This window comes from Apostichopus japonicus, chromosome 4 (genome assembly GCF_037975245.1).
Source record: "Apostichopus japonicus isolate 1M-3 chromosome 4, ASM3797524v1, whole genome shotgun sequence".
NCBI classification, from domain to species: domain Eukaryota; kingdom Metazoa; phylum Echinodermata; class Holothuroidea; order Aspidochirotida; family Stichopodidae; genus Apostichopus; species Apostichopus japonicus.
The window spans coordinates 17,223,484-17,238,334 of record NC_092564.1 but is presented as its reverse complement, the minus strand read 5'-3'; the positions used below and the strand labels follow the sequence as shown (position 1 = coordinate 17,238,334).

General features: G+C 35.8%; 1 protein-coding gene across 3 annotated transcripts in view; it reads right to left on the bottom strand.

The window, feature by feature from the left end:
• The window catches only part of LOC139966641 (dual 3',5'-cyclic-AMP and -GMP phosphodiesterase 11A-like), a 100,181-nt gene that overhangs the window by 12,258 nt on the left and 73,072 nt on the right, over positions 1–14,851 (bottom strand). For all 3 annotated transcript variants that reach the window (XM_071969885.1, XM_071969884.1, XM_071969883.1), the window contains exons 8-13: positions 13,899–14,042; positions 6,062–6,208; positions 5,188–5,295; positions 3,181–3,290; positions 2,284–2,374; positions 1,202–1,302 (exon numbers count right to left, since the gene is read on the bottom strand). In XM_071969885.1, coding sequence (XP_071825986.1) covers positions 1,202–1,302; positions 2,284–2,374; positions 3,181–3,290; positions 5,188–5,295; positions 6,062–6,208; positions 13,899–14,042 — 701 coding nt within the window. The remainder of the gene's footprint in view (positions 1–1,201; positions 1,303–2,283; positions 2,375–3,180; positions 3,291–5,187; positions 5,296–6,061; positions 6,209–13,898; positions 14,043–14,851) is intronic.

Genomic DNA, 14,851 nt, shown 5'->3' with positions numbered 1-14,851 from the left:
AAATGTTTTTAAGCTGTGTGCGTATACTGTCCGACTTACAGCGATCCAACTCAGCTTGACCGTTCTGACATCTTCCTTGGAGGGGCATAAAGGGGAGAAGGGGGGGGGGGTTGTGGAGCAGGGAGGCAGTCAGCGAAGTGCATGTAAGCGATGCGACATGCATATCAATTTTCATCTCTCTGACATGTGTTTTTTGGCGATATAAAAGAATCAAAATCGCACAAAGTGTTAAGCATATAATAGGTATACCATGTCAAACCATGGGTGTATATTACCCCCCGATGTACATCATCAAGTTTTACCTCCTTGTCTAGCTCAGTCATTGTATGACTGATCCCGACCCGAGTAAACTCGTGGGTATAATTGCCAAGTCGTTCATTTTGGCGGGGACCAGTCGAACGATACTCCACTTGTTGCGTTCTCCATCTCTATAAGTGAAATGTTCCATTATCACGTGCATGTGATCGATAAAATGTAGCAGTGGCGTAGGAAGGTACTTTTGAGTGGGGGGGCTGAAGACTGATGGCCGGCCTGGGGGAGGGGTCTAAGGGGAGGGGGTGTCCCCCTCCCCTTTGGAATTTTTTGCATTTCCAGGTGGCCTCAGATGCAATTTGGTGCAATATAGCACACTTCAACACCCACTCCATTTTGTAAACTTAATTTTGTATTTTCAACTGGCCTTAGATGCAATTTGGTGCTCCAAATGAGATTTTTTTTCTCATTTGGAAATGAAAAAGGGGTTTTCTGACCTGCGAACCGGGGGGGGGGCGGAATGGTACTTCCGCCCCTCCACATTTTTCACTGGGGGGGGGCTGGCGCCCCCCCCCAGCCCCCCGGTTCCTACCCCCTTGAAATGTAGAAAACAGTACTTGATAGGTATGGATGACTTTGATCAAAATAAAATCTGTCAACGTGAAAACTCGGACCGTTTCAGCATGTCATGCTGACCAAACATTTCCGAGAGTCCTTCCAAATATTCTGAAGCACTTCAAGGAATAATTTTGTACACAAAAATAAAACACCATTTGATGATGACTTCAACAAAAAAAAAAACATACAAAAGTGTGAGAAAAATGCTATTTTTCAGTTAGGTGTTTGATAGTTTCAAATCTTAAAAAATCTCGATCAAATTCATGGTCACGGTGTTTATGAATGTGGTATAGCGACATCAAAATTTAAAAAAAAAAATCTTTGAACTTACTTGAGATGAAGTGCTAAGTCCGTTGATATAATAGACTTCTTTAATACATTCATGACGTCACTGTACTGCTCAGATGATAGATTTGAGAAGATGTTATGACCCTGAAAAAAAAAATGAATTATAGAATGAGAAGAAAAAACTAGCTATACAGCCGGTGTTTCTATATTAGTAACCAGGGGCGTAATCAGGCCGGGACACAAGGCCCGTGCCTCCAAATCCACCCACCCCCACCCAAAGGGAAGTGCAGGCTACAGTACCACTGTCACATATACAAACAAGTTACAGGACACAAGTATCATGCCCCTCCTTAAATTGTTAGTCCTCTCCGACTGAGAATTCCTTGCTACGTACTTGATTAAAATACAAAGCGTATGTACATATAGTATACTTACAAATCGCATGTAACCTATACTTTGAATACAGACTTAGTAATTCATATCTAGTTATAACCAATAAGGTCAGTTATATAACAAATTAGTTCAAGATTCTTCAGACAGTAAACCTGTAAAAGAGGTGGACAAAGGTAGGAACCCATCTAACATAATAAAGAGAAATATGTCGAATATGTGATACTCTGTATAAATCATCGGGGAATAGATACGAAGGCCTTTAATAAAAAAAATACATAGTGATTATGAACATTCGCTTTTAAACAATCCAAATGAATCTTTATGATCCATGTTAACATTTGTTCTGATGATGTTTGTACCCCTGGATTTGCTTCCATTTCACGGTATTGCTTCACCATATATACGGATTATAATACAAATATATCAGATCATATTTTACTTGAGATGATTCATTATTTGCAAATGAAGTTTGAACTCGGGCCCCGGGTCCAATTATGTTACCATGGCTCCCTTGTTTGAAACCAATAATCCTGCTTTGGTTTGCTTTCTCACGAAAAAGACAAGCTTAGTATTCAATGATAATTACAAAAGAAGAAGAAAATAAAGCTGATGTACAGGGCTCATTTACCACTAACAAGAAACATTTCAGGTAACAAAATTGGAATGTAAGTTTAGGATATCAGCACGAATAACCATGGAGCTATCTGTTTATAGCTCCATGGAATAACTTACCTCGCTATTCAAGATCATGACAGCGTGGTTAAAATGATGGTATTCCATGGTAGCCTTAGACCCGTAGAGTTGAACAAGCGCTGATTGACTCCTAAAGGCAAAGCAAAGGATCATAATTAAATATAATCAACCAATGATTGAAATAAACTCGTTTTCACACTACCTGTATAAGCAGATTACGCATAGCATGCATTTGGTAAAATCCCAGACGTCATTGATACGTTTAGGGTAACAAATTAATGTCATTTAAATCTGCAACGTGTTTAATAATCCAGTCCAATCAGCGAATGATTAGGAAATCGCTACTTTCTTTAAAGGTCTCGTCTTTAAGGTGAACAAATATCATCATTTTAATGAAATTAATTGAAATAAATCTACAGCAATAAGTATAGTCTGACAGCTTAAGGAGGGGTATTTTGATTACATGCAGCATTTATTGACGTCATCGGAACATCATATTCGTGAGCTGAGATGGTCATGACAGAGTAATTTAATTTAGACGTATAAGAAATACGCCACAGACAGTTTGTTTCTATGTAACCTCTTAAAGTTCAGTTACTTCCAATCAGTGCAAAGACGAAGTATTATGTTACGTCATTTTATTAAATTTGCTAGCTCAAACACACTTTGCGCAGAACACACAACCAGTATGACATTCTCAAGTTACCTATATTAGAAATGGCATGAAATGTTAAGCACAGTGCTCTTTTTAATTCACTAACGCATCGCTTATCTGTTGTTTTGGTTTTAATACAATACAGTGAAAGTAACGAACCCGAGAGACGATGTGGTAGGCTAGGACGGTTTGTTTCATCAAATTATGTATTCATTTAAATGTTACCCCCCCCCCAAAAAAAAAGAAGATAATAATAAAAAAAATTAATATAATCAACTCACTTTTCTTGGAAGGCGTTGTTTGTACCTCTGTGGTCCAAATCATGGCAAAGACATCCCACCATGAGTGCAAGCTGCTCCAACGATGAAAGGTACTTCCTGATACCGGTGTTCTAAATATGAGAGAAATTGAATATAACACGCACAATATACATATATATATATATATATATATATATATATTTATATATATATATATATATATATATATATATATATATATATATATATATATATATAAATATATATATGTATATATATATATATATGTATATATATATATATATATATATGTATATATATATATATATGTATGTATGTATGTATATATATATATATAAATATATATATATATATATATATATATATATATAGCTGCCATTCGTGGCACTACAGTGCGCTGCTTCCACGTGTCCGCCTGAATGACTTCCCATATATATATAGGGTGCAGCCACAATCCGGTGCACACGACTATATTAATAAGTTACCTCGCAGGTCCCCATTCATACACATGGGTGAAGGGAGACAACGGAAATTAAGTGCCTTGCCCAAGGATACAACATAATGATCTGGCCAGGATTGGAATATGCAATCCTTAGATCCTCGGCCAACTATGAACACGTGCAGAAAAGATATTACTGTTTTATGAGGACAATTTTATTTACGGGACACCTTATGCTGTCCAATAAAAACACATTTATTGGGGCGTTAAATATATTCTAGAACATAACCACTTTTGCTTTTCAACAGATGCAGGGCTTTAACACGACCCCCCCCCCCCCGCATCCCCATCCCCACCCCATCCTGATCCTTCCCATATCCTATATTATACGGTACAAACAATAAAACGCTACAAAACTTTGACTTCATGGAAACAAAGTTGAGCTAAGTTATACGAGTTCACATAAAAACGCCATAGTATTACCAGATTGGAGGTGGCACGAAATTATTATGAAACAATTTGAACGTGTTCTATCATCATTTATCATCTTGGAAAGTTTATTTTTGCCTAATATGCAAGACCTACTTTCAGTCACAATTTTTGACACAAGATCCGTTTCATACTTTATAGACAAGCTTTCAAAAGGATGAACAATCCAAATTAATAACGATAAAAATGACATGCTCCTACGCCTTGTAAGCTATTGCCATTTTTTCTTTTAAAATCTTTCGATTAACCAGTTCTGTAGCTTTATGAAAAACAAGTCTTTTCAGAAAAATAAAGAAATTCTTCTGTAGCAAAGAACGAAGAATACATTAACAAAAAGAGGTCACGTTAACGAACGTGGCGGCATACACACTTATACAGTATATAGTATTATAGGATATTCTTGATTTGTGTTGTTTTGATATATATATATAGCAGTACAGTCGCCTTTTCTGGGAGACGTGCGAGTAGGAGAACAGCGAAAGATGGATCATATGTAAACATGATCATGACATTTGTATGGGACATATTCAGGTAGTAAGTATTACCTTTAATGATCCCCTGGGCCTCTCACACCTCGCCTCCTGGCTCTCCGCACCTCTCCGTATACATTACAACCCATTATGAAAAAATAATTCTGGATTCCTAGCTTTAAATGGTCTTCCCCCACCCCACCCCCAGCCCCACCAACTCCCCCACCCCACCCCACCACTTTTATAAGATAACTTTCACCATGCTCATTAACCTGTCTGTATTCTGTGCGTGTTTTTGTCCCTTCTGTTACTGTTACTTGTCATTTAGCATTTGAAGAAGATCCTGCTAGGATCGAAACGTCAGGCCAACTTACTTTTACACATGAAAAAAGGATATTAGAAGTGCCGTCATCTTATAAATACGGTAAATCAAATATCAAATACGGTAAAGCAGTATTGCGAAACGATCAGCTATCCACCAACCAAAACAAGACACCAGCGCGCATGTGCGTTCACCACACTATTTTGCGTATTTTGCGCAGTACACCGTGGTTCTTATATGCTTATCCAAATTTGAATCCACATGGAATATTTGACGTGTTCCCTTACCTCCAGCACAGCGAACATGATTTGCTGAACATTGAATGCATGTCTAAAGTTATGGTAAGCCACCGGTCTGTAATTCTTCCGAACAGTCAGCAGCCATCTACACATAACCTAAATGTCAAGATAAAGAATACATAATTAAATACATACTTAGTTATAAATACACGAATATCACTATATTTTGATTATGTTAAACCAAAGAAATACACAGAACAAGAACCAGTACAAGAACAAGAACGTGAACAAGAACAAGAACAGGAACAAGAACAAGAAAAAACACAAGAATAAAAAACAATAACAAGAACAAGCACAAGAACAATAACAAGAACAAGAACAAGCACAAGCACAAGAACAAGAACAATATAAGAACAAGAACATAAACAATGACAAGAACAAGAACAAGAACAGGAACAAGAACAATAACCAGTACAATAACAAGAACAAGCACAAGAACAAGTACAATTACAAGAACAAGAACAAGAGCAAGAACAAGAACATGACCAAGAACAAGAACATGAACATGAAAAAGAACGAGAAACAAGAACAAGAATAAGAATTAGGAACAAGAACAAGAAACAAGAACAAGAAATAGGACAAGAACAAGAATTAGGAACAAGAACAAGAAATAAGAACACGAACATGAACATGAACAAGAGCAAGAAACTTCCAAGAAACAATGTGTAGAACAGGAATGAGAATTGAGATTTGTTAACTAACAACAGAGAATGGTATTTCTTTCGTATAAATGTTACTTACGTTTGACCACCGAAATATCCATTTAAAGCTTTCCACGATTAATTTCCAATGTAAATATTGAACATGTACACACACACACACAATAGCGGCAATGAAAACTAATCGAACAGGCATTGCTTACGGTAGAGGGTATTTTGAATGTATCGAGAAGACCAAGGTGTATGTACATCTTCAGAGCTGCTCGTAACATCTCGTCAGATTGCAGCGAAAAGTCATCGAAATCGTACTTTGTAAGTCTTAGTTTCTTGATATCTGGAAGACGTGCCGCCTGAGAAAACCAAAAACAAGAATTCAATGTATTATGATTATACTCCGGTATGACAATAACACATACATGTAATAACGTATGATTCTTTTATACGCGATTCTATGCTTCTAATGTGATCTTATTCCTTCCATTTCCATTTTAACGTAACCCATTTAATTTCAAAACGTTTCATCCTTTCTCAGACACAAGCATTCCACTTCCATACCACACCATATTAACATTAGATCATCTCAAGGGAGAATAGAATGTGAAACACTTGATGGGACTCCCATCCCCATTGGTGTCTGGGTATTGTATACCAGCCTACAGGATTTCAAACATTTCTTGTGAGACAGATGGTTTCATCTCTTTAGACAGAAAAAAATACTATAAGGACTATAATAGCACATATAAATTTCAATACTTTCATGTCTTCCTTTCCCACAACTTTTTACATACGCCTATATATTGATGTCTGTATATACCGACATACTATACTGTATGCCAGTCAGAAATCAGAGCAGACCCATGGTCACTGGGGCATACTGGTTCTGCGAATGAACGCTCGCGAGCATGCGCAGTTTAACGTCATTTTTCATAAGCATATACATTGATGTCTGTATATACCGGCATACTATACTGTATGCCAATCAGAAATCAGGGCAGACCAATAGCCAACGGGGTATACCGGTTCTGCGAATGAAAGCTCTCGGGCATGCGCAGTTTAAACGTCATTATTCGTAAGCTTATTCGAACAATATAGATGAATAAATCATATCCTTCCCTAGCTGTACTATGACCAAAAAAAAATCGCAGCCGGCACTCTATCCCACTTTGAAGCCATATTCATGTCGTGACACGTACCCTTCTTTCGCTGATTTTAACGTCTTTAATTTAGTGTCTTTCAACCAAGAAGCTTAGAATATTATCCCACGCCTATTCCATACCACACTATGCGTACCCAACCCCAACCCCAACCGTAACTCAAGTTATCCAAGCTCCATTCATTTTAATTTCAATCTGTCTTTTTTTTTTAATTTGTGACCATCCTAGTGTGTTTTTCTTTCCGAAATCTATTTTACTTGAAAAAGAAGCATAATATTTCTATAGGCCTACAGCGATATTTGTACTTGGCTAAAGTGGACATTGCAGAACAAGAAAACTTTTGGGTATGTTTTCGTACAATAATTTATGTATATTCCATATTTGAAGAATCATTTACATTTGAATGCACACCTAATTATTAAATTTACATAAATATTACCATTTTTATTACGGATTGTAATAAATGTCCTTAAGGAATGCAGGTGGATTTACAACCTCACTGTGAATAACGTTATTTATCATATTTTTGTTATTGAAGTTTACTAAAGCTCATTTGAAAATTCTGTTTATAAATTTCATCCAAGATGACAACCGCTAGATGTAAATTATTGGAAGCTACTCCATAAAGATTTGGAAATATCAGCTGTTTCGTGATTATTTCGGCCCTTACTGCAAATGATCATGCCAGGGTAGGTGGATGAATGCACATCCCGTAACACTCTAAAACAAAAACTCAAACCTGAAATGAGCGTTGAACATCTGATAGCAATATTCTCAAATGCAAAAAGGTAAGATAACTTGCCTCTATTGTTAGTTTTATCATCACAGATTGTACAACACTACCAAAATGATCTTTTAAAAGTCACACATTATACCACTCATGGAACATGGCCTGAGCAGTTTGTACTGTAAATAAGAGACAACCTTTAATCAGTATAAACTGAAGTGTGTTACAACACCGTAACACATGTTAGACCTGTCAGCAGATGCTACTGTACATGGCTTGAACAATGTGTACTGTGTATAAGAAACAGCCGTTAATCAGTATAAACTGAAGTGTGTTATAACACAGTAACACGTGTTAGACCTGTCAGCAGATGCTACTGTGGAAAAAAAATTCCTCCACAGGAATTCATCAGTCAAAGGCTGTTTCAACTAACGACTGGTTAGGAGTTTAAACAACTGTCCCTATAGGTTTGACTAGTAAGTATATAGCTTGTTATGGTTCAAATTGCAACATTTTTTCAAGAAGCTAATAAATTCGTAAGATTACCTCCTCCTTCGGTAATTCAAAATAGCTTTGCGACTGTATACGATGGGTACATAACTACGGTCATCCAGAATACAACATGTCCAAACCATTAAACACACTAACATATATATCCATATACACTCATATTTTTTTTCCTAATCCAATATGCATTTTGAGGGCTACGAAACCCAAATCACCATTATTGATCCAGGCTTAATATGTGATACAGAATTAAGAGTGTGATGGATAACTTTCCCAAACAGCTGTGGAAAATGTTATGCCGTTTAGGACATATTACAGTGTTAAGGCTCCTTCACACAAACAAATGAATTCATTAGCAAATATCCATGTATATTAATGAACAACCCTACAGTACGATATGTGTCTCGAATTCATGTAATTTGAACAGCGCACAGTACATTGTAGACAACCAAGTAGAAGAAAAGTGAGTCAAGCTATATATAGATCACTTACAGACATATTGTTCTTACCACCCAATTAGGTGATATAGGCACATGTTAAAGTTCTTGTTCTATAAGGAATTTGAAAAATATAATGGGAACTAAAGTAAATATCAATATCAATATTAAAATCAACCAGAGTGTAAGTCTTTGCCCGATGAAGACGAGTCTCCCAAAAGTTCTCAATACAGAAAAACAAAAACATTGAGGGGCAAAAAACGAAGAAATTATATAGACGAAGTTATATCATTGTAAATGTTACTATGGAAACTGTTAAACTTCTGACGTCATCTATTAAGTCTATTAGAGATGTCTATCAATATGGTTCATATTTTTTACTATCATTTAGTTTTATCTAGTTTCCACATCAGGGATGGATAATAAACTTAAATAGATATATCAAACTGCTTTTATATATTTCAAATAAATTATGCATATTACTTAACGAAATCGTTTGCATATAGCGGCAGGCTTTCCCCCGTTGTTTCACTATGATACGCCCGACAGAGGTTGACGAACGTTCTGGCATTCATCACTTACAGTACATTAAAACACGTTCTCAAAATCGATAATAAAACAAAGCTAAGATAATTGTCGCATTATTGAGGTTCTTGTATGCCAGGAGTTGATAACAAGTAAATCCATCCTCTTTCTATAAACAATTTCAACAGGTTTTAACTTATATCATTTTGCTCCCTGCGGTAGATTGCCAAGTAAATTGACGCGTTATTGGAACTAACCTATATGGGGTATAGACGGCGACGCATCGCAGGTTATAATATTCACACTGTGTTATACATATAAGCGCCTTGTCACTGTATATTAAGTGTATATAAGTCTCACAGTGTAGCTGTGATACTATATATATTTATATATATATATATATATACGTATAGCTGAACACGTACAGCTGAACACGTATAGCTGCACATAGCGGTATACAGAAACTTCTTAAATCTGGGACGGTATGAAGTTTTCTTTCAGGGGAATTCAAGATGTTAGAACGGAGGGAGAACCACCCTGTTGGTGCTCTCGACAACCCGATGTAGCGGGAGGGGGTCCTCCCCAGATATAAATGTTAAACGCCAAGTGTTGCATTCTAAGGTAAATGTGGACTATAAATTCTAAATTCTAAACGGAAAGTTGTACATATAACTACTCTTGAAATTGTTTCAAGGTTGAAAATATTGTGTTTCTTCCCTACACCTATATCTGGATACACATTTGCATGTGGGAAGAAGTAAAAAACAACATTTGCATTGTCTGAAATGTAATGATGTCAGTCTGAAGTTTTCAAATAGAAATGGTAGAATATTTTCCATCTGAATATATGCCATCGCTGCTTTAAACAGCTTTTATCAATTGAGTAATTAGCATAATGTCTATTCCTTGTGCATGATATATACAGCCTTATTTGCATATTGAACCGGGGCGAAGCAATTATTGCCATTAGCTGTGAATGTCATTTTTTTTTATCAACTCACTTCTTTACTAGTTTGAAGAGAACAATAATTTCATAGAAATTTAGTTGCTTATACGAATAATATTCCGCTCGTTTTCTTAGGTTATGAGTAAATCTTTGGTTAGAAGAGAAACATGACAATATGTAATTTCACAGGTGAAACGTGTAAAACTTCGTTGCTTCAGTTTAAAGACCATGTATGAAATATCATTTGAAAATCATCACAAACATTGTACATTAAACTATGTCACCCATCAGCTATACTGTATGTAATCTCACGCCATTGATTACACAACGAGATTATAATCTTTATCACTTCACTGGAATTTGACATAATAACATTTAAGGCTCTGGTTAATCTATTGACTCATTGATTAAATATTAAACTAAAAAACGAACGCTTTGAAAATGATGTTGTCTTAGAAAGTCCAGATTTTTTTAAATCACTTTCCAGTTTGCTACAAAGTCATTTTTACAATCCTTTGTAATCGTTCGAATGTAAGGCTTATTAAAATGGACTAAATAGCGAATTTATTGTATGTATTTTTTTGTGTATTTTAGATCCTCCTGCAAGCAGGAACTCGCGAAGAAGCCTCATTGGCTAATCAAAGCCGCAAGCTGACCGAAGTCAGTCTCTTACATTCATATTTAACGTCCATGATTATGAATTGTTAGTTGACAACAACTCTGTAACTGGACGACATACAATAACATTAATCTGGGAGTGACTCGAACCGGGGACCTTATGATTGAAAGGCACCGGCGTTAACCACTGAGCTAACACTCCAAATATTCAGAGCATTTTTCAAATTAAATGTAAAAACGGAAAGTCATTGAAAAGTTTATAGTCTATCTCTTCCTTATGAAAACTAAAAGTACATGTGTACTTGTATTGTTTTTTTAATTTTCTGTTTTATCGGTTTGATGAGTTTTCAAGCAGGCAGTCCATAAAAAAAAATTCAAAATTTACGTGATTTAATTTAATCAGTACTTAATTACAGCTGGCGAATTAATTAATTAATATACTAATGCAGCTATCAGTACTATAGGTGTACTACTAATAGAAGACTTTGCGCTGGATTGATATATTTCAACTCTTCCTGGTGAGATTAAGAGTGGACACAAAATATTCAGGTTTAACGGATTCTTGATTGCAAGTTAATTTAGTGAGGATTGCATGACGTCATTCCTTGATTTATTTTTTGGACTAGTCCATATTACTAATTAATTTGAACAACTGTTCACGGGACTTAGAACTGGATCGATACGTCTGCGACTATAGCATTACGCTCTATGAGCAGGATAACCCTCGATATTCCGAATTAAGTGGAACGAGTGAGCTAAAAATGACAGCTTCGTCCCACACAAAGGAGGCAAATATGATCATAATTTCCGCTTTGGGAGCTTTAGTAAATCAATTCACGGAGTAAATTCACGTTTCAAAAGATTTTTAGTCAAAGCTATCAAATTGTCCAAACCGCATTTACCTTTTTTCCCCCTCCTAGAATAAAAAAAAACTGTTATGACGCATGGAAGCAAAACAGCAAGGTAATCCTGATTAGACTACACAGGAAACCGTTTTGTCATTGTTAAAACTAACGGTATTTTCGAGGGAGAATGCATTTCCATGAAGAAACAAACAAACACACCCACACACACACATACATATATATATATATATATATAAATACATAATGCCATAAAAACACCCCGGTTATGAATGGCTACAAGTCTTCCGCTTCCTTTAATGAGTCTTCGAAATCCTCATCAATTAACCCAATCTAAGAAAACATACATGTCAAATAATGTCATTCTTTCTTTAAGCAACAATATATTGAATTCACTTTCTTGAGTATTTTGCAAAAATGTTTGCACCGTTAAAAGCCGAAAGAGATGCATTTGAAAAAAAATTTTTTGTCATTTATAGGTATTAACCCGAGGCCTATAGGTTTCTCGTTTGAAGGAGAAGGTTTTAAGATTGCAAGCAAAGTTCTGGTCGAAAACGAATATTGTACTGTTTTTAGATTCGATCTATTTTCAACAACTTCTGTTTTATATATTCTAATCCCCGAGAATACCCTTAGCATGCATCGCCTCACGGTTCCTTGCCCTGTTTTTTACACATATTTCCGATATGACTGGAACAGCAATCTCATTCCCCGAAATCAAATTGATCCTAATAGAAAATAACTTTATATCAATCAGGAACCCACCGAAGCGTCTACGGGACAGGCGACAATGAAATACAGAAGTATAGAAAATTGCAACATTTTCCCGCAGAGACAACTTCGAGGCAATCTCGGTGTAATATTTCAGGTATTTGCCAGTACTGCAGGACGATGACTGGTATGAGTGTGCAAGGGTTTCTGTGTGTTTTCCTCTTTTTGTTGTATCTTTCGTTTTTTTTTTCTCTTTCCGTTTTATTTTTCCCTGCTTGAGGAATTCGTATTAACGGAACGTGGATTATGTTTCATACTAGGACCTAAAAACGACACGAGTCTTCGTCAAAAGTCATAATTTTTATCAAACGAATGCTCATTTATTTGGTGACGTGTGTTTTTACGCTTTATCCACAAATATTGATTTCCTTCAAGTTCATTTCTTCTCTTTTTTAGTTTCGTTTGGGTTTTTTTTTTCTACAGTTTCTGGAAAAGTATTTAATTTCAGAGTTATATTTGATTTGCCAGATTTTGCGTTTTTATCTTTGGCTTAATAGATTAGATTCTTGAATTATATCATCGTTTTTTCTGATTTTTGTATTAAAAAAAACATGATACAAAGCCGGTAACGTCGTTAGGGAACAGGTATGTTGCTATCCAGTCTGGTTATAAAAAATACTATGAGAAGCAACGACTTGCGATGTTGAAAGGTAATGACTAGCGTGTATTGGGAGGGGTTTCGCGAGACTTCGATACCTCTCCAAGATCTTCTAGAAGGGCATCCACCGTTTTTGTACAGAAGAGGCGTGGAGTAAGGGGGAATAAAGTGATATTTAGGAAGTTGTAACGCAGATACTTGTTATAAATTTATATACTTTACAGAAGGTTTTGTTTTATTAAGTTTCTGTCTACCAGTGGGTGAGGTTTAGCCTAGCCCCTACCCCCCCCCCCTAACCCTGAGCCCAAATATCAATACGTGGATGTGCGGCTGGTGGTAGGTTTGCACCCAAAAAAATTAAAACCCACTGTGACAGAAAAAAGGACTGTTTTATATGACATTGATTTTATTTACAAATTGTAAGACAAATTTAGCCTACAATAAAAAATAAGACATATCGCGTTCAGAACAAAACAATAAAAAATAAGACATATCGCGTTCAGAACAAAAAACATACCAGAAATTATTGTCGGTAATGTTTGGCCTTGTACCGGAAGTGGACTTTCATTTGGGGCTTCTTTTGTGTGTTTGATAGGTAACTTGACACTTACCTAAGCTTTTCAACCTATCTAGTTCTTGTCGAATCATTCATGTGTGGCATTAAAGTTGGCATCCTAAACTACCATTTGTAGACCTCAGGACTTTAATAGTTTCTATGATTAGACATACTAGGTAACTAGTTAGCTCTTGCATTAAGAACGGATCAACCAATTGTGTATAGCGATTGATACATGACATGAAAATATGAACAGATTTGTACAAACATCTTAATTTGGTATTCCATGATGAAGAGTTCTCTTCTACATGAATTGATATAGGTAACGTAGCACTTACCTTTAGCTGGTCAACTTCTTGATGAGTGGTTGATGCGTGGTATGAAAGGACATCTAAAGCTACCTTTTGTAAAGCCATTGCCTTACTGACCTTATTAAACATGATGGTATTGTTGATTCCCAAACCGCAAAATATCGTAAACGCCTAGAAATAAACAAGAAAGATACAATTATTTAACAGAAATCTACGTTGTAAATAAACTGGCTTCCTGCAGGAAATGAGATGGAAACAAAAAGAAAAATTTTCATCTTAAATTCGATTAAAATTTAAAGGATTGATTCGTTTCCATTCAAGAAACAGACAAATCTCGCTATGTGTGCCAATGTTTGTTAACAATCTTGTTATTCATGAACAACATCTTGATTATAGTTTAAGATGGCTTCATCAAGATAATGGAACACCTTTTAGCAGACAATACCCGTGATTTCTGGCCTTGAAGTAAATTAGACCAGAGAATAACACCTTGACAAATGTTTCTGCAGTATAGGAATGTTTGTAACAAATACCATTAGTTTTGCTAAATATCTACATTCACTTCTTGCAGCCATAATTACGTTTACTCGAACATCAAGTAGAACCTCCACAAATATATATATATATTTTTGAAAGAGCCACTCATATTCGTAGCTGTATATCACAAATGTTATTGCAGTTTAAAAGTAAAGCTTTTAACGTCTATTCTGAGTGGACGTAATGACTCGCCACTTTGCTAATGTGGCAGACCACTCTATTCACAACCAATCCATCTATGACGTAGTTAATGACATGCATCTCCTAACACAATCTCCATAAAGGGTATTCCTGTAAGGTGGAAGGTGGAATATTCGATAGACATGCTTTTACTTATGATAGAACCTTGCACGAATTATCCAGGAAATACTTTGTCAAATAAATATTCTTTTGTAAAGGGCATATGACTATTGGGATCTGAAATTTAAACATGGGATGCCAAG